Raw genomic sequence first — 26507 nt, 5'->3', positions numbered from 1 at the left:
AGGGACCTCATAGCACCATATCACCCCAATAGAGCACTTCGCTCTCAGACTGCAGGCTTACTTAGTTCCTAGGGTTTGTAAGAGTAGAATGGGAGGCAGAGCCTTCAGCTTTCAGGCTCCTCTCCTGTGGAACCAGCTCCCAATTCAGATCAGGGAGACAGACACCCTCTCTACTTTTAAGATTAGGCTTAAAACTTTCCTTTTTGCTAAAGCTTATAGTTAGGGCTGGATCAGGTGACCCTGAACCATCCCTTAGTTATGCTGCAATAGACTTAGACTGCTGGGGGGTTCCCATGATGCACTGAGTGTTTCTTTCTCCTTTTGCTCTGTATGCACCACTCTGCATTTAATCATTAGTGACTGATCTCTGCTCCCCTCCACAGCATGTCTTTTTCCTGGTTCTCTCCCTCAGCCCCAACCAGTCCCAGCAGAAGACTGCCCCTCCCTGAGCCTGGTTCTGCTGGAGGTTTCTTCCTGTTAAAAGGGAGTTTTTCCTTCCCACTGTCGCCAAGTGCTTGCTCACAGGGGGTCGTTTTGACCGTTGGGGTTTTTACGTAATTATTGTATTGCCTTGCCTTACAATATAAAGCACCTTGGGGCAACTGTTTGTTGTGATTTGGCGCTATATAAATAAAATTGATTGATTGATTGATTGATCGCTTTGATCACATCTGAGTCAGACTCAGATGTGCTGCTGTGGTCCAAAATGAAGCATGCACAGTGAAGGCAGAGTGGACCAATTTTTAGGGGGGACCGTGCAGTTGGAGACACCGGCCCAATCTGAACCGACAGGAAGGATCTAAAGAGAAAACATTTTCAACACTACATTTGAACTTAGCAATACTCGACACCAACGCATGGCCGCGAGCGCCAAGGGTGAAAAGCGTTAACTAGGGGGTCCGGGTGCATGGTCGGACCCACACAAATTGGGCCCAGGCCCGCGGCGTCGGCGATCCATCCAGGCCCGAGGTATCGGCGGAGGCGAACCATCCAGGCCCGCGGCGTCGGCGGTCCATCCAGGCCCGCGGCATCAGTGGAGGTGATCCATCCAGGCCCGCGGCGGAGGCGATCCATCCAGGCCCGTGGCGGAGGCGATCCATCCAGGCCCGCGGCGACGGCGGAGGCCATCCATCCAGGCCCGCAGCGTCGGCGGAGGCGATCCATCCAGGCCCGCAGCGTCGGCTACATCTGAGGCTAACGGCGGCAACATACGAGGCTAGCGGCGGCTACATCCGAGGCTACTGGCGGCTACATCCGAGGCTGGCGCCGGCTACACCCGAGGTTAATGGTGGCTACACCCGAGGTTGACATCGGGGCGGGTCGGTGTGCGGCGACCGGACCTGTGGTGGTGGAGACTACGGGTGAGAATTGCTTCACAATTAATAGTGGCCAGTACTAAACCACGATAGTCAACATGGCACCACCTAGGAAAACGGATAAACTTAAGGAAGATATAGAGGAGATAAAGACCTCATTAAACCGTATATCAAAAGACATGTCTAATCTAGACAAGTTGATGGAGGAGATTAAAGAGCTCAAAAATCTTGTTAAAGAGAAGGACAAGATTATTAAGAAACTTGAACAACGTGTGGATGACTTGAACAATACACTAGAAAAGATGATGTTATAATATCTGGTTTAGAAACAAAACATCGGACTTATGCAAGAGTAGTGGATTCAAGTGGAGCCATTGGGGAGGATGCACCACCTGAAGAACTTCAAACATTGGAACAAGTTACAAATCTTTTATATCAAAAAGGTGTTGTCATCCATCAAGACACTATATCAGACTGTTATACTATTCCATCCAAAGATAGAAAAAATAAACTATCTAACATTATTATACGATTTACAAGCAGAAAATACAAAAATGAATTATTAAGACAGGCAAAGAATCTGAAAGGAACAAGTGTCTATATAAATGAGCATCTAACGAAAAAAAATGCAGATATTGCTAGGGAAGCAAGACTACTAAAAAACAGAAACACATTGTTGCTACATGGGTCTGGAACTGTAGGGTTTGGATCAGAGTGAGAGAAGGGACAAATGGTATACAAATCAAAAACATGGATGACCTTACAAAATAAAGACCTGAACAGACAATTAAATATGATGCCAGTTGGTAATTTGACCAACAAAAAATCTAATCAAATATGGAAATAGATGATAAAATATATGACATAGACACCAACATTGATGAAAGTATATTTGACTTAAAAACAATTGGTTGTGAGTATTATATGGAAGAACAGCTAAATAGTGAAAAAATTACAGAAGATACCCTGTCACTCATACATATAAACAGCCGAAGCTTGTATTGTAAAATGTCAAAAATAAAAGATTATTTAAATCAGTTTAAAAATAGATTTAGCATTGTTGCAATCACAGAATCTTGGCTTAAAGATGACCTCATGGCTCATGTTCAAATGGAGGGATATGAGCTGTATTTTGTAAACAGAAGAGATAAAAAAGGTGGAGGTATTGCTCTGTACACAAAAACAGATCTGACATGTACAATTGTAGAAGAAATGACAATTATAGATGATGTCATAGAAATTGTAACAGTGGAAATTGTACATGAAACATCTAAGAATATTCTAATCAGTTGTGTATACAGAGTACCAGACTCTTGTGTTGTGAAATTTACAGATAAAATAATAGAATTATTCCATCAAATCAAAAACAAAACGCTTTTTATGTGTGGAGACTTTAACATTAATATAGAAAGCTCCAGTTGCCAAAGAACAAGTGATTTTGTGAATTCAATGTATAGTTAAGGTTATTCCCCTTGATAACAAAACCAACCAGAATTACATTGCAAAGTGCAACGGTAACTGATAATATATTCACAAATAGAACAGATGAAATTATTAAGAATGGGATCTTGATGACAGATCTTAGCGATCATTTACCAGTTTTTTCAATATTTAAATACAAAAATAGGTACAAGAAAAAACTGTTATAAACTTTAGAAGAGATAAGTCAATAAAAGCCTTAGAGGCATTAAATTATGACCTTAAAAATCAAAATTGGGAAGAAGTTTATGTTGGTGATGTTAATGTAGCATATAATTCATTTATGAAAATACTTATGAAATCATATAATAAAAACTGTAAATTAATAAAAACTAGTAAGAAAAGAGTAAATAAACCATGGTTGACTAAGGGAATAAAAAAATGCTTGTGTAAAGAAAAACTATTTATATAGGTGCCTTTATATAGGTTCCTTTGTTTGCTTTTAAAAAAAGCAAACAAAGGAAACAGAACACAGATACAAACAATATAAAAATAAACTATTGACAATAATTAGGAAACAAAAAAAAAAGATTATTATAGTGAACAATTAAATAAGAGTGAAGATAATGTGAGGGCAACATGGGGAATTATAAATAATGTGATTGAAAGTGATGGAGTGAAATCAACTTTTCCAAATTACTTTGTCAAGGAAAATAAAGAGATATATGACACGAAGGAAGTTGTAAATTAGTTTAATGATTATTTTTCAAATGTGGGATCAAGTCTGATGGAAAATAAACTAATAGTAGAAGATAAATTAAATACACTTGTAAATACGGTCAATAGTATTTTCCTTGACAATGTGGAAAAAGATGAAATAAGAAATATTGTAAAAAACTGTGTAAGCAAAAGATCAACTGACTATGAAGATTTAGACATGATGACTGTAAAAAGTATAATAGAAACTGTTATTGAACCATTCACTTACATTTGTAATCTGTCAGGAATTTTCCCAGACAAAATGAAAATTGCTAAGGTAGTCCCATTATATAAAAATGGAGACAAACATAATTTTTCAAATTACAGGCCAGTGTCATTGCTTCCATAGTTTTCTAAAATTATGGAAAAAGTTTTTGTGACAAGGTTGGACAAATTCATTGAGAAACATCATATTTTAAATAATGCTCAGTATGGATTCAGAACCAAACATTCGACAGCTATGGCAATTATGGAATTAACAGAGAAAATATCAACAACAATAGATAATAAGGATTATTTTGTAAGTATCTTTATCGACCTGAATTATGGAATTAACAGAGAAAATATCAACAACAATAGATAATAAGGATTATTTTGTAAGTATCTTTATCGACCTGAAAAAAGCTTTTGATGTTATCGACCACTCAAGATTGCTTCACAAGTTACAACAATATGGAATTAGAGGTATTACACATCAAATAGAAAACAGTTTGTTCAGATAAATAATACTAAATCAGAATTGTGTAACATTATTTATAGTGTACCACAAGGGTCGGTACTTGGACCCAAACTGTTTATTTTGTATATCAATGATTTTGTGAATGTATCTAAAGTACTTGGCAGCATATTATTTGCTGATGATACAACATTATTTTACTCTGGATCAGATATACAGGAAGTAGTACAAGTGATAAATACAGAGTTGGAAAAAGTTAAACATTGGTTTGATATAAACAGATTGTCACTAAATCTTAATAAGACAAATTTCATATTATTTAATGACAGAGTGGAAAATAATGATGTGTCATTAAAAATAGATGGAATGGACATACAAAGAGTAAAAGAAACAAAATTTCTAGGAGTCATGATTGATGAAGATCTTACATGGAAGTCACACATAAATTACATAAAAGGAAAAATAATGAAAGCCATTGCTGTTTTGCATAAAGTAAAATTTTCATTAAATAGTAATGGTTTATTAACATTGTACAATTCATTGATTGTCCCATATTTAACTTACTGTGTAGAAATCTGGGGATCAACATGTACAACTTATACACAACCATTATTTATTCTACAGAAAAGAGCTTTAAAAATGATTAGTAATAGTTGTTTTAGAGATCCATCTAATCCATTATTCATTAAGTATAGGGTACTTAAATTTCATGATTTAGTTGATTTGAAAATATTACAAACAATGCATCAAGCTAACAAAAATACCTTACCAATAAACATTCAAAATATGTTTGAAAAAAGAGAAAGTAGTTATAATTTGAAAGGAATAGAAGTCTTTAAAAAAACAAGATTCAGAACCAAAGTAAAGGAACGGAGTATTGCAGTGAATGGTGTAAAATTATGGAACAACCTCAACAAAGAAATCAAAGAATCTGTTGTGTGGGCCGCTGAAGAGGAGGTACTGCTGGCCCACCACCACCAGAGGGCGCCCTGCCTGGAGTGCGGGCTCCAGGCACCAGAGGGCGCTGCCGCCTTATGGGAGCAGCCTGGGTGACAGCTGTCACCCATCACCGGACACAGCTGTTCCACTCAGCACAGAGGTATATCAGGAGGACGGCGTCTCCACCTCAGTGCCGAGTTATCGCCTTTAGACTGAGGTAACGTTCTCTGCATTTATATTCTGACTAACTAGCTAAAAGACTTGTTAAACCTTTTCAGGACTGCTGATTACTGAAAGCTAAATTGCTTGGATAAGTACTCACCTGCCTGCCATATTGTGACTAGAGGTGGAGGCGGCTTCTCCCCTCTCCGTTACTGGGTGCTGTCGCATCCACACCTGTGTTGTTGCTCTCTCCCGCCAGCAGTACCGGATCCGACGAGCGGAGGCAGTGGCCACCTGGGAATTCGGGACTTGGCGGTTCCAGTATTTCCAGGGTTCGGTGGCAGAGGAGATCTGGGTGGTTTCGGTTCGACTGAGACGGACGTCTCCTACCTTCGAGCCTGCCCACACGACACCAGCGGATTCGACCCCCAAATTGTGATTGTTGTATTCATTGTGCTCGTTTCACAATAGTAAACCTTGTTATTCACCTTCCTCCATTGTCCGTTCATTGCGCCCCCTGTTGTGGGTCCGTGTACCTACACTTTCACAACAGGATAACTCGGCCAGCGTCATGGACCCCGAGGGGCGTCAACCGGCTGTTGAACGGCCAATGGAAGACCAAGGCGCGTCGGCGGCTTCGGGAGGGGTAATCGGTGAGTTGCAGCGGATCCTCACCGCTTTCACCTCTCGGATCGATTTAATGACCGAGCAGCACGTTCTCCTAAACCGCAGGGTGGAGGCTCTCGCCGCACAAGTGGAGGCGCGCCCTCCGGGCGCCGCTGCGGCTCTCCCTCCCGAGGACCCTGCGCGTGAAAGTGACGTTCCACTGGTCGTTCAACGGTCCCTTCCTCCGTCCCCAGAAGCATACATAAGCCCTCCAGAACCATACGGAGGGTGTGTGGAGACGTGCGCGGATTTTCTGATGCAGTGTTCGCTCGTCTTCGCACAGCGTCCCGTGATGTACGCGACTGATGCTAGCAAAGTAGCTTATGTAATAAACCTGCTTCGCGGGGAGGCACGCGCTTGGGCTACAGCGCTCTGGGAGCAGAACTCACGGCTCCTTCATACATACGATGGGTTTGTACGGGAGCTCAGAACGGTGTTCGACCATCCCAACAGAGGAGAGTCCGCTTCAACCGTGCTACTGTCAATGAGACAGGGGCGTCGGAGCGCAGCTGCCTATGCAGTCGCCTTCCGCATCGCGGCGGCGAGATCCGGCTGGAATAGCACTGCCCTCCGCGCCGCCTTTGTAAACGGACTGTCACTGGTCCTAAAAGAGCACCTGGTGGCGAAGGACGAACCGCGGGACTTAGATGGGCTCATCGATCTAGTCATACGACTCGACAACCGGCTAGAAGAACGCCGTCGGGAACGAGGCGAAGGGCGTGGCCAGGCACGCGTCGTCCCTCTCCCTTCCGGTTCCGACCATGCTCCGCCTTCCCCACGCTCCACAGCCCCTGTGCTCCGTGGGGTCACAGCTCCCCCTACTGACGAAGCTAGGGACACGAGTAGGGCAACATTTAGGGCACCAGATGCACAGAGGAGATGGACCCACAGAGCGTGTCTTGTTTCTGGTTCAATAGAGCACCATGTGAGAGACTGCCCCGAGCGGTCAAACGCCAAACGCCCGCCCCTAGAGACTGGGCCAGGGGTGGGCCAAAACATTCACGTGGGACACACCCACATTGCTACACGACTCCCAGTCACGATCCTGTTTGAGGATTCAACCCTGAAGGCCCCAGCACTGGTGGACACGGGCTCTGAGGGGAATCTGCTAGACAGCAGATGGGCTAGGGAGATAGGGCTCCCTCTGGTGGCTCTTACCTCGCCTGTGCAGGTTCGGGCACTAGATGGCTCCCTACTCCCACCAATCACGCATAAGACACCTCCAGTAACTCTGGTGGTGTCAGGTAACCACCGGGAGGTGATCGAGTTCTTTGTGACTCAGGCCACCTCCCGTGTGGTTTTGGGTTTTCCCTGGATGTTGAAGCACAATCCCCGGATCGATTGGCCGTCCGGGGTAGTGGTTCAGTGGAGCGAAACCTGCCATCGGGAGTGTCTAGGTTCCTCGGTCCCTCCCGGCTCCCAAGCTAAGGAGGAGGTCCGGGTCCCGCCCAATCTGAAGGCGGTGCCGGCGGAGTACCATGACCTCGCTGACGTGTTCAGCAAGGATCTGGCACTCACGCTTCCTCCCCACCGTCCTTATGATTGTGCCATTGATTTGGTTCCAGGCTGCGAGTTCCCGTCCAGTAGGCTGTACAACCTCTCACGGCCGGAGCGTGAATCAATGGAGACCTACATCCGGGACTCATTAGCTGCCGGGTTGATCCGGAATTCCACCTCTCCGATGGGGGCTGGTTTCTTTTTTGTGGGTAAAAAAGATGGCGGGCTTCGTCCATGCATTGATTACAGGGGGTTGAACGAAATCACGGTTCGCAACCGATACCCGTTGCCCTTGTTGGATTCAGTGTTCACCCCCTTGCATGGAGCCAAAATTTTCACCAAGCTGGATCTTAGGAATGCGTATCATTTGGTTCGGATCCGGAAGGGAGACGAATGGAAGACGGCATTCAACACCCCCTTAGGTCATTTTGAGTACCTGGTCATGCCGTTCGGTCTCACTAATGCTCCCGCGACTTTCCAAGCGTTGGTAAACGATGTCTTGCGGGACTTCCTGCACCGGTTCGTCTTCGTATATCTAGACGATATACTCATCTTTTCCCCGGATCCTGAGACACATGTCCGGCATGTCCGGCAGGTCCTGCAGTGGTTGTTGGAGAACCGCCTGTTTGTGAAGGGCGAGAAGTGTGAATTCCACCGCACTTCTTTGTCCTTCCTGGGGTTCATCATCTCCTCCAACTCCGTCGCCCCTGATCCGGCCAAGGTTGCGGCGGTGAGAGACTGGCCCCAACCAACAAGCCGTAGGAAGCTGCAACAGTTCCTCGGCTTTGCTAATTTCTACAGGAGGTTCATTAAGGGCTACAGTCAGGTAGTTAGCCCCCTGACAGCCCTGACCTCTCCAAAAGTCCCCTTCACCTGGTCGGATCGGTGCGATGCCGCGTCCAAGGAGTTGAAACGGCGCTTCTCATCTGCACCAGTTCTGGTGCAGCCCGATCCTAGCCGCCAGTTAGTGGTTGAAGTGGATGCCTCGGACTCAGGGATAGGAGCGGTGCTCTCCCAGAGCGGGAAGACCGATAATGTCCTTCACCCGTGTGCCTATTTTTCCCGCAGGTTGACCCCCGCTGAACGGAACTATGACGTCGGCAATCGGGAACTCCTTGCTGTGAAAGAGGCCCTCGAAGAGTGGAGACATCTGTTGGAGGGAACAGCCGTGCCATTCACGGTTTTCACTGACCATCGGAACCTGGAGTATATCAGGACCGCCAAGCGGCTGAACCCCAGGCAAGCCCGCTGGTCACTGTTCTTTGGCCGTTTTGACTTCCGGATCACCTACCGTCCCGGGACCAAGAATCAAAGATCGGATGCATTGTCCCGGGTGCACGAAGACGAAGTCAAAGCGGAACCGTCGGATCCTCCGGATCCCATTATCCTGGAGTCCGCTATCGTGGCCGCCCTCACCTGGGACGTGGAGAAGACCGTCCGGGAGGCCCTGACCCGTGACCCGGACCCCGGAAACGGACCAAAGGACAGACTATACGTCCCACCAGAGGCTAGGGCTGCAGTCCTGGACTTCTGTCACGGTTCCAAACTCTCCTGTCACCCTGGGGTGCGAAGGACCGTGACAGTCGTCCGGCAACGCTTCTGGTGGGCATCCCTGGAGGCCGACGTCCGGGACTACGTCCAGGCCTGTACCACCTGCGCCAGGGGCAAGGCCGACCACAGAAAGACCTCAGGGCAGCTACAGCCACTGCCCGTGCCTCATCGCCCCTGGTCCCACATCGGCCTGGACTTTGTCACGGGTCTCCCGCCGTCCCAGGGACACACCGTCGTCTTCACGATAGTGGACCGTTTCTCCAAGGCGGCCCACTTCGTGGCCCTCCCGAAGCTCCCAACGGCCCAGGAGACAGCGGACCTCCTGGTCCACCACGTCGTCCGTCTGCATGGCATACCATCAGACATCGTCTCCGATCGCGGTCCCCAGTTCACCTCACACGTCTGGAGGAGCTTTTGCCGGGAACTGGGGGCCACGGTCAGCCTCTCGTCTGGGTACCACCCCCAGACCAACGGGCAGGCAGAGCGGGCGAATCAGGAACTGGAGCAGACACTTCGCTGTGTGACAGCCGCGCACCCGATGGCCTGGAGTACCCACCTGGCCTGGATCGAGTACGCCCACAACAGCCAAGTGTCATCAGCCACCGGCCTCTCCCCGTTTGAGGTGTGCTTGGGGTATCAGCCCCCCTTGTTTCCGGTGGTTGAGGGAGAGGTCGGTGTGCCCTCGGTCCAGGCCCACCTACGGAAGTGCCGTCGGGTGTGGCGTGCCGCCTGCTCTGCCTTGTTGCAGGCCCGGACGAGGGCGAAGAAACATGCAGACCGGCGGCGGGCCCCGGCCCCCAAGTATCGTCCTGAGCAGGAGGTCTGGTTGTCCACCAAGGACATTCCTCTGCAGGTAGACTCACCGAAACTCCAAGAACGGTACATCGGACCTTACAAGATCCTCAAGGTCATCAACCCCGCCGCAGTGAGGCTCCAGCTTCCGGCCTCACTGCGGATCCATCCAGTTTTTCATGTTTCCCGGATCAAGCCCCTTCACACCTCACCCCTCTGCACCCCAGGTCCGGCGCCGCCTCCTGCCCGGATCATCGACGGGGAACCGGCTTGGACTGTACGCCGGCTCCTTGATGTCCGTCGGATGGGCCGGGGATTTCAATATCTGGTGGACTGGGAGGGGTACGGTCCCGAGGAGCGCTCCTGGGTGAAGAAGGGCTTCATCCTGGACCCGGCCCTCCTGGCCGACTTCTACCGTCGCCATCCGGACAAGCCCGGCCGTGCGCCAGGAGGCGCCCGTTGAGGGGGGGGTCCTGTTGTGTGGGCCGCTGAAGAGGAGGTACTGCTGGCCCACCACCACCAGAGGGCGCCCTGCCTGGAGTGCGGGCTCCAGGCACCAGAGGGCGCTGCCGCCTTATGGGAGCAGCCTGGGTGACAGCTGTCACCCATCACCGGACACAGCTGTTCCACTCAGCACAGAGGTATATCAGGAGGACGGCGTCTCCACCTCAGTGCCGAGTTATCGCCTTTAGACTGAGGTAACGTTCTCTGCATTTATATTCTGACTAACTAGCTAAAAGACTTGTTAAACCTTTTCAGGACTGCTGATTACTGAAAGCTAAATTGCTTGGATAAGTACTCACCTGCCTGCCATATTGTGACTAGAGGTGGAGGCGGCTTCTCCCCTCTCCGTTACTGGGTGCTGTCGCATCCACACCTGTGTTGTTGCTCTCTCCCGCCAGCAGTACCGGATCCGACGAGCGGAGGCAGTGGCCACCTGGGAATTCGGGACTTGGCGGTTCCAGTATTTCCAGGGTTCGGTGGCAGAGGAGATCTGGGTGGTTTCGGTTCGACTGAGACGGACGTCTCCTACCTTCGAGCCTGCCCACACGACACCAGCGGATTCGACCCCCAAATTGTGATTGTTGTATTCATTGTGCTCGTTTCACAATAGTAAACCTTGTTATTCACCTTCCTCCATTGTCCGTTCATTGCGCCCCCTGTTGTGGGTCCGTGTACCTACACTTTCACAACAGAATCAAGGTCACTTAAATTAAATTATTTAAAAAACGTATTAAATTAGATGTATTAAGTAAGTATGAAACTATGAAATAAGTCAGTGGGCTATGACAAAGCCTAGGGTGTGATCTGTTAGTGATGTCTAGAATGTTTTAAGTTTATAATGTAACCTGTTAGGGATGTAATCTTTTAAATAATGGTTAAAATTATGAAATAAGTCAGTAGTATGTGACAAGTCAAAAATGTAATCTGTTTAATAATGTTGAATAATGATACTTAAAATTGAAAGATTGTATTGTAAAAAGGGGCAGAAAATATAAGACTTGTTATTCTCTCTGCTCCTTTTCATTCAAAGTTTTGTAAATTTCATTTCTGCTTTCTGTCTTTTTCTTTTAAATGAATGAAATAAATAAAGGAAAAAAAAAGTCACATCCATTAATACTTAGAATTGTCCGGAATCGTCCACACTGATGAAGCCCTCATCGCAGCAGCCAGAGGAGGAAGGAAAAGACCCTGAACCCACTTCAGATGAATAAATCATCACCATCCAGGAAGGAATCACGCTTCAAATGGTCAAAACTATTGTAATATGTCAAGGTGATTTTAGGTATTTTAGGTAAGTCTCATTAACTCGCAGTTTCAGATAACGCGCGGTCCAATTTTGTGGACCCTAGCACGAGTTGATGGTGTTCACCCAGTGGTGGGCACAGTTCCGATAATCCAATAACAGATAATTATCGAAGATAACGTTTTCATTAACGGATTTTCTTTTTAGATAACTTTAAAAACCATTATCGGGCTGATTGTCTTCCGATAAATTGTGGTCCAATAACCTTTAGACCGATAACATAGTAAACAAAGCTGAACAGCGGCAAACATTTTTAAAATTTTAAATCAGGGACTTCCGGTGCAGCGACTCATGGAGTAGGACGCGTTTTTCTGAGCTCCTGCAACTACTTCTACAAAACTATTCCTAAGCACACTTTTCCTCATCTTTTTAATTTTTTCTCTTTTTCTTTTGTTTTTTGCTGTGTGTTTGTTTCGCCACCATTACTTCACTTCAATTTACCGCCGACCTCTTCCCGGTAAAGATGCCTCCAAAACAAGCTAAGCTAAATATACAGCCATCGCGGCCTTCTCCTCCCGCTCCATCCTCGGCTGGTGGTGGCTCGTGCTCCCCCTCCTGCTAATTCGAAGCCGCAAGCAGCGGCTCTCTTCCCCCTGACTTTAAGGCCGAACTGCTCTCGTCACTCAGCACCGAGATGTCGGTTATTTTTAAATCTGAGCTACAAGCGGCCCTGACTCAAAATTTAACAAGCATCAAGGATGAGCTCCAGGCTGTGAAGTCCGAGCTATCTGCCACCACTACAAGCATCCAGTCTGATGTCCGCGCTCTGAAGGGCACCATAGGTGAAATGGAAACGTCGCTCTCCTCCTGCACTGACATCTCTATTTTACAAGCTAAGGTGGATCACCTGTCATCGGAACTGACAAGACTGGACAATAAATGCAAGGACCTGGAGGCAAGATCTCGCCGCAATAATATACGATTAGTGGGGATTCCTGAGGATTTTTTCACCTCTTCTATCGATGCGGCCGCAGTCTCCTCTTTGCTAAAGGAGGCATTCCAGCTTGAGAAAGAGCCCCTCGTTGACTGCGCTCACTGCACTTTCCAGCCAAAGCCGGGACCCGGAGGACGCCCCCGCCCCATCGTTGCTTGTTTGCATTACCATATGGACTGTGTGGACATACTGCGCAGAGCCAGGGCCCAGCAACGGATCAGGATCGGCGACATGAACTTTTCCATCTTCCCCGACCTCACTCAGAAGACAGCTCACGCCCGAGCTGCCTTTAACGATGTCCGACGCCAGCTCCGTGAAATACCGGGGATTCGCTTCGGACTGCTCTACCCAGCGCGCCTCCGAGTTACACCCAACGGTGCAGTGAGAGAGTTAAAATCACCAGAAGAGGCCACCGCATTCATCAGGTCACTAGGCACGAAATAAAACTGAGTGGTGATTGATAATATTTCGCTGATTCATACACAGTCGTTTTCATGCCTTTACAGGTTATGCTTTGCTCCCCCCCCCCTTTTTTTTCCTCTCCCTACCCCCTTTTTTTTCTTTTTCTTTTTAAATTTTATTCACTTTTCTTTATTATTATTTTTTTCTTCTTCTCACTTTTCCATTTTCATGTTAATTTCAGTTCAATTTGGACTTGTATTAGTTGTGTCTTGTGGTAAATTGTTGCTAGGTTTGTAGGAGCTCAAACTGAAATCTGACTTAACCATTAGTCAAAAAAAACGTAAGTTTTTGTCTTAGAGGTTCAACTGCTTGTGGAATTAGCACTGGGTGCTCCATCGTTTGGGGATGGGGCCATTGTAGGTGCTGTGGGGGTGGGCTGTTCTATCTTTGAATGTGTGTGTGTGTTTTTTTTGTTTTTTCACTCCTTTCTTTTTTTTTGGGGGGGGGGGGGGGGGTCCACATTCAGTCTATGTCCAGGTAAATAATGTCTACCAAAGCTAATACTTATGGTACTGGGTCTTCTGTGAGATTTTTGAGCTGGAACATTAAAGGCATGGGGAGTCCAATTAAGAGATCAAGGATATTTACTCATTTGAAACGTCTTAAAGCTGATCTAGTGTTTCTACAAGAAACCCACATGCGTATCAAAGACCAGGTCAGACTCAAATGTCCCTGGGTTTCTGAGGTGTTTCACTCGAATTTCAATTCTAAAGCCAGAGGGGTCGCTATTTTAATTGGTAAGTCAATTCAATTCTCAGCTTCTAAGGTTATATCAGACAAAGATGGTAGATACTTGATTATTGTAGGCACACTATTCCATGTTCCCATCCTATTAGTTAATATATATGCCCCCAATTTTGATGATTCACATTTTATGAATAGGCTTTTTGAACGTCTTCCCTCTTTGAACAATAATCTCCTTATATTTGGAGGGGACATGAATTGTGTAATTGACCCCAATCTAGACCGTTCTAACCCACGAACCCTAACCCTATCATTAATGTCAAGATCTCTTTCTGATTTCATGTCTAAAAATGGTTGCACTGATCCTTGGAGATTTTACAACCCCCAGGCCAAGGAATTCTCCTTCTTTTCACAGATGCATCAATCTTTCTCTCGGATTGATTACTATTTCATTGATGCCAAATTAATTCCCAATGTACTTAATGTTAATTACCACCCTATCGTTATCTCAGATCATGCCCCTCTTTCTTTAGATATTCAGTTTTCCTCACAATCTCGCTACTCAACACCTTGGAGGTTCAATTCATTACTTCTTTCAGATGATGAATTCAATAAATTTATTGCAGCTAAAATTGATGATTTTATTGCTATTAATCAAAATGACACAGAACCTATCACATGTTCACTCCTGTGGGAATCATTAAAAGCATACCTACGGGGACAAATAATCTCCTACTCTGCCCATTCTAACAAATCTCGAAAAGTCAAACTACAAGAACTTTCTAACAACATCACTAAAATAGACCAACAACTCACCACTTGTTTCTCCCCCAGTTTACTTAAACAACGTGTTGCGCTACAGACTGAATTTGACCTTATCACTACTAATGATGCAGAGAGGCTTCTTCTACGCTCGAGCTCCATATATTATGAACATGGTGATAGGGCAAGCCGGCTTCTAGCTCACCAACTACGATGCCAGGCAGCCTCACGTATGATTCCCCAGATAAAGGATTCAGCGGGCACACTGCATAGTGATCCCGCCACCATTAATTCTGTTTTTCAATCATTTTACTCCTCTTTATATAAGTCTGAATCTCCACCTAATACTACAGAAATGAACCTATTCCTAGATAGTCTCAATTTCCCAGTGATAAACCCAGTTTTGCTTAAAGAACTTGACTCACCATTGACGGTAGAAGAAATAAATCTCGCTATGAGATGCATGCAAAACAACAAGGCTCCTGGCCCAGACAGGTTTTCATTTGAGTTTTTAAAAAAATTTCAGGATAAATTGTCCCCATTATTGCATGCTGTGTATATGGAATCACTTCAATTGGGAACTCTTCCACCCACTTTAAGACAAGCATCCATAAGTCTCCTCCTAAAAAAAAGATAAGGATCCGGATCTCTGTAGCTCCTACAGACCTCTGTCACTGATAAATGTGGATGCTAAGATCCTGGCTAAAGTCTTGGCTAATCGTCTTGAAAATACTGTACCATCTATTGTTTCACCTGAGCAAACTGGATTTGTTAAGGGGCGGCAGCTTTTCTTTAATGTTCGTACACTTTTAAATATTATCTATTTCAGAACCACTGCAGCAATACCCGAAGCTGTGATCTCAGTCGACGCTGAAAAAGCATTCGACAGGGTTGAATGGGACTACTTATTCGCTGTTCTAAAGAAATCTGACCTGGGAGATGGGTTCATTTCGTGGATCCGTCTCCTTTACACATCTCCACAAGCTAATATTTCTACCAATAATATTCAATCAAATTTTTTCTCTCTTGCCCGTGGCACCAAACAGGGGTGCCCTGTATCTCCCCTACTGTTCGCAATAGCTATAGAGCCTTTGTCAATCTTTTTGCGTTCGTCCTCCATTTTTACTGGGATTATTCGACTGGGCACAGAGTTTAAGCTATCACTCTATGCCGATGATTTATTGTTATATGTCTCTGATCCCATTCTATCCATTCCAAAAATTTTATCTGTTCTTCAGAGATTTGGATCATTTTCGGGATACAAGGTGAATATCTCTAAAACTGAATGCTATCCTATCAACGCTTCAGCATTACAACTCAATCTGATATTCCTTTTAAATTGAGCAGGTCTGGCTTTAGGTATCTAGGGATCATTGTAACCACAACATTAAATTCCCTTTTTTCTGCCAATTTCTTGCCTTTAATGTCTAAAGTTAAATCCGATTTCCAAAGATGGGGGAGCTTACCTCTTTCTTTAATTGGAAGAATTAATGTAGTCAAAATGAACATCTTGCCCAAGTTTTTATTTTTATTCCACTGTCTCCCACTATTTTTGCCTAAACAGTTCTTTAATACAATTGATCAAACTATTTCCCACTTCTTATGGGGTGGAAAGGTACCCAGGATCCGCAAATCCACACTTCAGAGATGTAAATTCAATGGGGGATTGTCACTTCCAAATTTCCAATTATATTATTGGGCTGCACATATTCACAAGACCTTATTTTGGTTCAGATCAATAGACTTGCCATGGTGCAATTTAGAGGTACAGTCTTGTGATTCATCCTCCCTTATCGCCTTGCTTACCTCTCCTATTCCATCCAATCTAATGGTCAAAAACGTTTGTAAACCCTAAAATGAAACATTTTAGTCCCTGTCGTGTGTAGATCAGTGGTTTGTGGCAAACTGGCTGTCGCTGATGACGTAATTATTAAGCGCAAGACGTGATTGGCCGGTTGCCGCCGGGAGTATTGTGGATAGTGTAGTTCAGGTTCACTTTAGATGTTACACTGTTACCGTCCCCTTGACACAAACAAAACTAATTTGAACATTATTTTATTTTATTTCTTTGTGGCTGACTGGATAATTTAATCACCAAGACTCGCCCAGAGGAGATATCACGGCGCAGCTGTGTTACAGAGGGACTTTTCTTCACCGTTTTAGATAATCAGGACGCTTTATGTGGATTATTTTCTTCATGAATCCCACTGAAACTAACAGGTAAGAATTTATATTTACTACGTGTCTTTTACTCTGCCAATCAATGCATTAATGGATGTATTTCAGTAGTTTAAGGTGCAGGCTTCCAAGTGTGTGAAAAAAGCAGCAGTTTTTAGTTTGTAAATGACTGTGTATCTAATACCGAGATAAACTGTGATTTTTCTGCTTTGGAAAGATGATGACAGTTAGGGCTGAAACGATTAGTCGAGTAATTCGAATAATTCAATTACAAAAAATGTTCGAGGCAAATTCTGTGCCTCAAAGCTTTGTTTAACATTGTAGTACATATGCCAGGCCTGTGTGTGGCACTGTAATGTCCCCAGAAAAACAAACAGAAGAAGACTAGAGCAAGTGCTAATCAAATTAGCACAAAAGCTACAACTTTCCAACACGACCAACAGAGTGATATAAAGCCTTTTAGGAAAAAGACGGTCCACGCTGATTGTATGAAATAGCTTACTGTGCATTCAAAGCAAAGCAGTGTGTTTGTTTTTTTGTTGTTTTGTTTTTTAAACAGTTTGGTCCACTGGCCGCTCTACGCGCGGTGGCCGGCTGCTGCCTCTCTCTGCCCGGTGTGAGCGGCTCAGCACTGCCCTCACATGGCTCCGTCCCGGCCACAGACAGTCTCTGAAAGAAGTCCACTCTTTCTTCTGCGTTTTGCTTAGACTCGTAATGAGTGTTTAGTTTTTTTAATTTTCGCTTTTTTGGGCAACACACAACGCTTCACAGACAGGGTAACTCAAATAAAATAATAATAAAAAACCAGTGACTGTGAAGCTGCATGTTCAACCTCCAGCTGAAAATGAAATGCATTGGCTGAATCCCAAAGAGAGTGTTAAAAAGAAATTCATGCAGGGACCCAGTCCACCACCTTAATAAATAAATAAAAAATGGTTAAATTTTACAAGTTGGGGAAAACAAAAAGCCACAACCCATCACCATTTCAGCAAAATGTCAAGACTTTGGCCCGACTTTGGCTGAGCTCCTGACACCAGGAAAGATCCAAAACAGGTAAAGATGTGAAAAAATAAATAATTACCCAGGAAAACAGAAAGGGATACACTAAATTTGACAATCTCCGTTATGATCCAGTGACACTGTGCCATTACTTAGGGAGAACCCTGGACTGTTAATGTTTTAATACGCAAACATACTTTTTATCCGATTACTCGATTAATTGACAGAATAATCGATAGAATACTCGATTACTAAAATAACTGATAGCTGCAGCCATAATGACAGTGTTTGGGGTTTTATTTTTTTATTAATTCATTTTTCGTGCGTTCTTTTTATGTTTGCGATCCTTGAATTTACCTAGCAGCCCCTACATCAGAAGTCAGTGATGTGGCCGCGTCCGAATCAATACTAACAGTTATCGGTTATTGGTAATAAAGATACATTTTTTAGCAGTTTATTGGTTTCGCATCATAAAAGATAACTTTTCAGTTATCTGATTAATGGTTATTCAAGCTAACGTTTTGGTTAGCTGTGCCCACCACTGACCTACACCCACCCATCCTGTCATAGGAGCCAATCCACACGCACCCAACTGGCAAAAATATGTGCTGATTAATAACCTAAACCCAACCCACAAACATTTAAAAAAAAAAGAAGACAGTGAGTGGAATCCATGCCACTGACCTCCTTGTTTAATCCACATTTGAAAAAATATGGACACTGGTACAAACAACAAGGATTTCCACCATGGGTTACAGCAAAGCAGCTACGTCATAGCAAGGGCACGTAGGAAAAGCACACAAACACCAACAATGGAGATAACACCAATCACGGAAGAATAACTCCAAAAACACAGAGGAATATACTAAATGAAAGAAGAACACAACCATAAACCACAAAACTAGTTAATATAATAAACAAGGCAAAACACACAGACACGTCCACCTGAGTGATGCGGTTTATTTGTCATCAAGGTTATAGTTGTTGTGTGTTGGGGGGTTTGGCTGGATGTTTTTGTGTTGTTTTCTTTTCTTTGCTCTCCAGGTGGTATGCAAACTGGTTTTTGTCTGTGGAGAAGGTGCTGGCAGAAGAATCCTTCACCCTCATCAACATTATTGGCTGCACTTGTGGAGGATGTCCACGTGCAGGCCTAATGACTAGCAGCACCTGTGGATGATGCTCACGCGCAGACTTAAGGACTTTCAGCTGAAGCAGATAATTAGATGGCGTTCTGCATTTAAGCCATGAGTGGTTCAAGCAGAAATGCCGGGAACTCGACCTTGTGACGTTCGTTTGTGAGATGCTGAGGACCGCGCCTGGGTTTGACACATCGTGCCTGTGAAGGAGGACGGGTGAGGGACACATGCTGTCAGCACACATCAGAGGTGATTGAATGTCTGAATAAGTGTTAATAGTAATTTGGTATTTTGTTACGCAGTATATTTGAACATTGATGAGAATTGTGCAGCTCGCTTCTCACGGCCGTGGCGTGCGGACTGATGATCCTCCACCTGTTGTGAGAAGCTGCTCATTTACATAAAGCTTAAAGTCAGACCTGAATGTGTTGCTGATAGCGTGTGCCTTTGAAGGATATTAGTTGTAGCTGTTGACTTACCTCACCTCTTCTATCCTTCACAGAGTCAGTTTGTCGTGTCCACCTGGGGGGTGTTTGGCGGTGAATTTGAGTCCAGAAGCGCCGGGCTTCGATCCCTTTGGGCGCTGGAGAGCGCGCCGTCCTTCACTCCGCCAGACAAGCTATATATTATGTTGTACACAATTATTGCACGGAAAGGGAAATAAATGTTTTGTTTTTGGAACCGCTTTCTGGTTATTTAGCGCTGGGTTCAGTCAGACGCAGGTCCGCTCCTCAACCCGCGTTGGCACATAACAGTAGTTCCCGGCCATTCTAAAATGGACCCAGCGGCAGAAGCGGTTCCATTTGCCGAAAGAGTCCAAGAACACTTGGAGAAAATATGGGAGCAATTACAGCATCTCGCAAACCAAATTAAACAAACAGATGCCCGCGTTACGGAGCTTGCAGCGGAAGCCGTTCCGCTTCCTGCTGCTCCAGTTGCGGCACCATCGATACCGGTGCAGATAACTCCGTCACCCAGAGATTCGGCTTCCGAACCAATTATTTGTCATCCGGAGCCTTATGCGGGAAACGTTGAAGCCTGTGCTCCGTTTTTGATGCAATGTTCTCTGGTTTTTGCTCAGCTTCCTTCTCTTCTGATGGTAGCTGTGTCTCATATGTGACAAATTTGCTCCGAGGTGACGCCTTAGCTTGGGTCACTGCGTTGTGGAGTAATAATTCTCCATTGTTAGGATCCTTTAAGGATTTATCCCGGGAGTTCCGATTGGTTTTTGACCATCCGGTGAAAACAAATACCGTTGCTCAACGGTTGCTGAATCTCAGGCAGGGGAGGCGGAGTGCGGCGGATTATTCCGTGGATTTCCGAATTTTTTCTGCTCAGTCCGGTTGGAATACCGCAGCTTTAAGAGGAGTGTTTGTGGATGGTTTGAATGATTCATTAAAAGACGAGCTAGCAGTCCGTGACGAACCAAACGATTTAGATGAGCTAATATCTTTGGTTATTCATCTAGATGATTGGATAAAGGAGCGTGGACGCGAGAGAGGGCGGACATCAGAGCGGGTCTTTTCGTCTCGGGGCTTTCCCTGACACAGATCTGGGCTGCCTCTTCTTCGCCCCACTGAGACTCCTCCGACGGGACCTCTGGCTCCTCTTGCGGATGAGCCCATGCAGCTCGGAAGAGCTGAAGCCGCCATATTGCCCCGGTCACATAAGCGTCAAGAAAGATAGCGATGACGTATCTCCAGGTGTTCTGGGACAGGCACAATAATGGACACAAAAAAAAAAAAATTAGTTATATGGGCTATTTTTGTTTTTTTTGTGAGGGGTTATAAATTGTTTGGGTGTTTAGAGGCGGTTCTGGTGGAGTGAACGACTGGCGGGTCGGAGCTCGGCTGGACTCAGCCAATCGTCGGTTTTTATCATTTGAACTTAGGTATTTTCTGTTTGGGATTGGGTCGTTTTGTTTTGTTGTTTTTTATTTCCCTGCTTCCCTAACCCCAACCTCACTTGCCCTAAGACCGTTCGTCTTGTGGGTTGTGGGGTGGTGCAGGTTGGTCACGCTGAGTGTTTCTCAGAAGACCTCTGCACCTGGGGGGGGTTGTCAGGGGCGTTTTTTTGGGTTTGTTAGGGCCCGGTTCCACTCCAGCCTCGGTGGGCCTTTGACCGTTCGTCATTGGTGTTACCGGGGTGTGGTGCAGCGGGAACATACCTCAGTCGGAGGGGTGGGCCGATCTGTTGCCGTTCACCATTTCGGTAGTTCCGCCCTTCCCGATAGGCTGGTGGTATGGTCGGGTAGGGGCACCGGACGTATTTCCGGTTTTCCGCTGCGCTTCGGGGTTGGGACCGGGTTAGTTTTTCCTGTTTCCTTCCCCGGCTTAGTAATTTTGTGCCGTTTGCCAAAATGGAGCTAACGACTGGCTCTGGGAGTGATCTGGGGTCTTTCGGGGTGCTGGGGGAGGTAACAGGGTTTTCCAGTTGTTTTATTTGCCCCCAGGGTGTTTTAATGAAGTCCGCCGGGGGTTGGATTTTTGTGTTTTTATGCTTCCTTCCAGGTTCCACCTCCAGGGTTGATGGGACGGTCCTCTGGGGGGGGGGAATTGATTGTGGGGCCGACTCACCAAGTGTGGCCGGGTCTGGGGTTCCTGGGTTGTGGGGAGGGGCCTCCTGGGGTTGATGGTACGGTCCTCTGGGGGGCGCTGCTCCTCCATGTAAACCTGGGGACCTCTGTGGGATTCCGGTTTCGGTTGTCTCTCCTGCATATCGTTCTGGGGGGGGGGGGGGGGGGGGGTTGGTTGTTATTTTTCTTTGTGAATTTGTGTTTGTATTGTGTTGTTGGGGCTGTGTTGGGTTTTTGCATTTGGGAGTTTTTCTTTTCTTCCCGGGGTTGGGTGGGACGGTCCCCTGGGGAGGTTTTGGGTAGGTTTTGTGTTTTTTTTTTTGTATGTTGGGTTGTATGTGGGACTTTTTTGTTGATGCCAGCCGGCCTTCCAGCCACGGTGCCCTGTCCTGCTGTCTGCTGTGGACCTTGGGAGAGTTACGCCGTCTGCTTGCTGTCATGGACCCCGGAGGGAGGTGCTGTTCTCGGGCCTGGTCTGTTCGGTCGCCAGGAGGATTCCCGTTGATGGGGGGGGGGGGGGGGGGGTACTGTTGTGTGTTGGGGGGGTTTGGCTGGATGTTTTTGTGTTGTTTTCTTTTCTTTGCTCTCCAGGTGGTATGCAAACTGGTTTTTGTCTGTGGAGAAGGTGCTGGCAGAAGAATCCTTCACCCTCATCAACATTATTGGCTGCACTTGTGGAGGATGTCCACGTGCAGGCCTAATGACTCGCAGCACCTGTGAATGATGCTCACGTGCAGACTTAAGGACTTTCAGCTGAAGCAGATAATTAGATGGCGTTCTGCATTTAAGCCATGAGTGGTTCAAGCAGAATTGCCGGGAACTCGACCTTGTGACGTTCGTTTGTGAGACGCTGAGGACCGCGCCTGGGTTTGACACATCGTGCCTGTGAAGGAGGACGGGTGAGGGACACATGCTGTCAGCACACATCAGAGGTGACTGATTGTCTGAATAAGTGTTAATAGTAATTTTTTTGTTACGCAGTATATTTGAACATTGATGAGAATTGTGCAGCTCGCTTCTCACGGCCGTGGCGTGCGGACTGATGATCCTCCACCTGTTGTGAGAAGCTGCTCATTTACATAAAGCTTAAAGTCAGACCTGAATGTGTTGCTGATAGCGTGTGCCTTTGAAGGATATTAGTTGTAGCTGTTGACTTACCTCACCTCTTCTATCCTTCACAGAGTCAGTTTGTCGTGTCCACCTGGGGGGTGTTTGGCGGTGAATTTGAGTCCAGAAGCGCCGGGCTTCGATCCCTTTGGGCGCTGGAGAGCGTGCCGTCCTTCACTCCGCCAGACAAGCTATATATTATGTTGTACGCAATTATTGCACGGAAAGGGAAATAAATGTTTTGTTTTTGGAACCGCTTTCTGGTTATTTAGCGCTGGGTTCAGTCAGACGCAGGGCCGCTCCTCAACCCGCATTGGCACATAACAATATTTTTTTTTTTTTCTGGCAGAAAAGTGCTGAGAGAAATGCTTCATGTCAGCGGTTTGCCTGCATTTGCCTGCGGCCACATCAGATTTCAACGACAACAATAAACACACACACACTCATCTTCAACCGCTTAGTCCAATGAAGGGTCGCGGGGGGCTGGAACCTATCCCAGCAGTCATAGAGCGCGAGGTGGGGTACACCCAGGACAAACAAACACAGGGCCGCAGGGCCACAAACAGACAAACAAACACATTCACACCCACTCGCACACCTATGGACAATTTAAAGATTCCAATCCACCTAACCCACATGTCTTTGAATGTGGAAGGAAACCGGAGCACCCGGAGGAAACCCATGCAAACACGGGGAGAACCTGCAAACTCCACACAGAAAGGCCACAGACAGGAATTGAACTCATGACCTTCTCGCTGTGAGGCACCAGTGCTAACCACTAAGCCACCGTGCTGCCCAACAATAAACAACTATCGACTAATTTATAATGTGCACCAATAAAAAGTGCTCACCCTCAGTAGGAACATAGCATCTGTTCAATCTGCTATTATAGATGACATTTTTCGCAACTGTGATCGATTTTATGTGACAAGTCAACTGACTGTTGATAGAAATAGCAACAACCAACTTTGCTCCTTCTCTGAGGGTGAAATGTTTTGTGCCCTCTGCTGTTGCCTGAGAAGGTGCTGGAGTGATGTCAGTGTATTTCTGAAATGTTCAGATGTTTTCAACTGAAAAAACAACAACAACAAAAAACAAACAAACAAAAAAACAGATCACTTAAAAAAAGAGACACTGGGTTTGGCCTCTTTTCCTAGACATTTGCATGTGCTCCTTTCTCATTTAGAGCAAATGAAAAAAAGATGCTGCCACAAACACACACACTCATCCTCAACCGCTTACTCCAAGCAAGAGTCGCAGGGGGCTGGAGCCCATCCCAGCAGTCATAGAGCGCGAGGCGGGGTACACCCAGGACAAACAAACACAGTCACACCCACTCACACACCTACGGACAATTTAAAGATTCCAATCCACCTAACCCGCATGTCTTTGGACATGGGAGGAAACGGGAGCACCCAGAGGAAACCCACGCAAACACGGGGGAGAACATGCAAACTCCACAAAGAAAGGCCACAGATGGGAATTGAACCCATGCCCTTCTTGCTGTGAGGCAACAGTGCTAACCACTAATCCACCATGCCACACAGGGAGAGAAGAATGCTATATGGACATGAGGCCTAGTGAGAACTCTTGTTTGTCACTATTTGACTTGCCCCCCCCATGCAGGCACATTATTTTCTGACCAAGCTGACTCTCACCCGCTCCACCAGTGGGTAAACCCACGGTTTCCTGCAAGTTGACCAGAGCATCAGCAGTAAACTGTAGTCTGGTTTTCCTGTCTTTAAGCCTTAGCAACAGTTTACATTTTGTAGTAATTCTGTTGTTTTCTCTTTGTTGGTGACTTTGACAGATACTCTTTTGTACTGGAGGGTCTTCGTGATCTGGCCAGCTTTTACAGGGGCTTAGCTTCATGTGTGACCCTCATCTCTTTCTAAACATTGTCCACTGTGTTCTTCTGGTGTTAATCAACCCAATGATGCATTCTACTTTTTTAATAATAAAAAAACACCAGTGTTGATGTGGCCACACATTGGATTATTATTATGTCTCTGCTGTGATTCTCATGCCGACAGTCAACAGTAGAGAACATTCCAAAAACAACACTTTACATTAACCACCAACATGTTGAATCAAGGAGTAACACACACCTGGCCACAAAACAGCTGTGCAGCCAGTTGGCCAATTTCTTATTGCAAATTAAAAGTGAGGACATTTGAGAAAATTGCAGTAATCCGTACACCATTTCACCACACGGGGTAGAAATACCTTCAAATTAAAGATGAGGTGCTACACTTTAAGACCACATTCCCAATTTGCATTCAACTTTGCTGTCAGCATCCAAACCCATGGGCATCGACCTGCAGGTGTCGGGTTTTGCTGCTGCTATTTTGCCTCCTATGAATGGATGTGCTGACTGTGAAGGAGGAGGAACAGGAGGCAGGGGAGAGGGAGAGAAGGAGAAGGAGGAGCCTCTGCTACTGTAGCAGTGCATCAACAGAGGTGAGACTACAGCCACTCGATCCCAGTGTGCAGACTGGGAAGAGGTGATGGAGATGGCTGTAGATGCCATGCAGCAGTAAAACATCACATCTGGTTATAACTCGTGCTCAGAGCTCTTTGTAAACCAAAGCCACCTGTGCAGGAGGGGTGATACAGCCAAAAAAAGTGGCCATGCAGAGACTAGACCTGCAGTTACCTACAGCATGTGCACCATTAGGGCTGACCCATATGCACCGCATTCTCAAAATAACTCCCCACAGCTCATCCCAGGACGGTAACAGCATGCGATCAACTCAAATGGACAAAAGGGAAGTGAACTTCATGTGAAAGACAAAGTCAGCTGCAGCTGCTGCCGGAAAAGCAATGACTGTATGATCAGATGGAGGGTTGAATTCAGGGCTTCTCGGGTGGAGAGTGGTATGAGGTGCAAACCCCGCACAGTCCAGACACTCACACGCGCGCGCTCTGTATAATGTCACTAAAATCATGAGTGAATTTCAACAGTAACCTAATGCGCGTGACGGGAGTCCTGTTCTGCACAATGCGAGCTTTTGCATGAAGGACCACAGTTCATTTCTGTGCTATGATCTGTGGGGAGAGGGAGGGGAAAAAAAACGCTGCAGACGTGCGGCTCAAATCCCCGCAGCCAAAAAGGCGCCACGCGTGGTGTTAAATGCGAAATCAGTGCGGGTTGTAAATAGAGACGAGCCTGGCGGTGCTTACCCTCTGCGGCCAAAGCGCACCGGGCAAGAAGTGAGAGAATCATCAGCAGCAGCATCCCCGCTGCTCCTCCTGTTCTCCTCACACAGCTCCGCTCTCCTCCTGCTGCTTCTCCGCCGCCGCCATCCGTTCTGCACGCGGTCCGCGGCGAGCGGCCACCGGCGCCGCGGTCACCTGTCCGCCCACTCCTCACACCGGGAGCCATTTGCGGATCCAACGGACAAGTTGGTGAAGTTTCGGTCGTGAATAATACATTGGGGATCGACGGTCGCGCGTAAACGTGGAGTTAAGAGCGGCGCCGTGGTCTGGTCGTGCGTCCAATGTCTGGAGAGGGGAATTGAAGAAATGCGCCCTGGCTGCGCGTCATCGGCACCGTGTGGCGCAGGGCGGCGCGTGCACTTTGCCAAAGGTTTGACACGGAGTCCAAAGCGTCTTCCGCACGCATGACACGCGCCTCTAAGTGCGCTCTGGTGACGTAACAGCCACCAATTCAAAGGCAGTGAAGGTGTTGGTGCGTCTCTTAAAGTCCGCACGTTTCTCTCTGACAAAGTCAGCAAATTAGCCGATTTGCTCTTAATTAGTGAGGTGTGAAAGCGGGAAGGGCGACCTCTGCTGGGTATGTGAGATGACGCAGAGGTGACTGCGTCGTGCTGTGTTCACTAACGCAGCTGAAAATGTGAAAAATACTCTTCTGATTATTTATTTTGTTATATAAACATAAAGAAGTTACAAACTGTCTGTGTAAAAGCTGCAAAAGACAACTGATGTTGTTGCATGAGGGTGCTGTACACCTTTTTCTCCACTAGAGGACAGTATACACCACATTACAGTGAACCTGCCCATGTATCAGACAAGACAAGATTATAATAAAGGCAACATCAACTAAGAATAAACTGCACTTTTATC

At 46.3% G+C, this 26507-nt stretch overlaps 1 protein-coding gene across 1 annotated transcript in view; it reads right to left on the bottom strand.

Annotated features, from left to right (window-relative positions):
• Nucleotides 1-26110, bottom strand: part of kiaa1549lb (KIAA1549-like b) — a 290305-nt gene extending 264195 nt beyond the window's left edge. Inside the window, exon 1 of the mRNA XM_034188840.1 lies at nt 25605-26110. Coding sequence (XP_034044731.1) covers nt 25605-25806 — 202 coding nt within the window. The 5' untranslated portion in view covers nt 25807-26110. The remainder of the gene's footprint in view (nt 1-25604) is intronic.
• Between the last annotated feature and the right edge of the window lie 397 nt (nt 26111-26507).

The sequence above is a fragment of the Thalassophryne amazonica genome, chromosome 2, assembly GCF_902500255.1.
Source record: "Thalassophryne amazonica chromosome 2, fThaAma1.1, whole genome shotgun sequence".
Taxonomy (NCBI): Eukaryota; Metazoa; Chordata; class Actinopteri; order Batrachoidiformes; family Batrachoididae; genus Thalassophryne; species Thalassophryne amazonica.
This window is presented reverse-complemented; position numbering and strand designations above follow the sequence as displayed.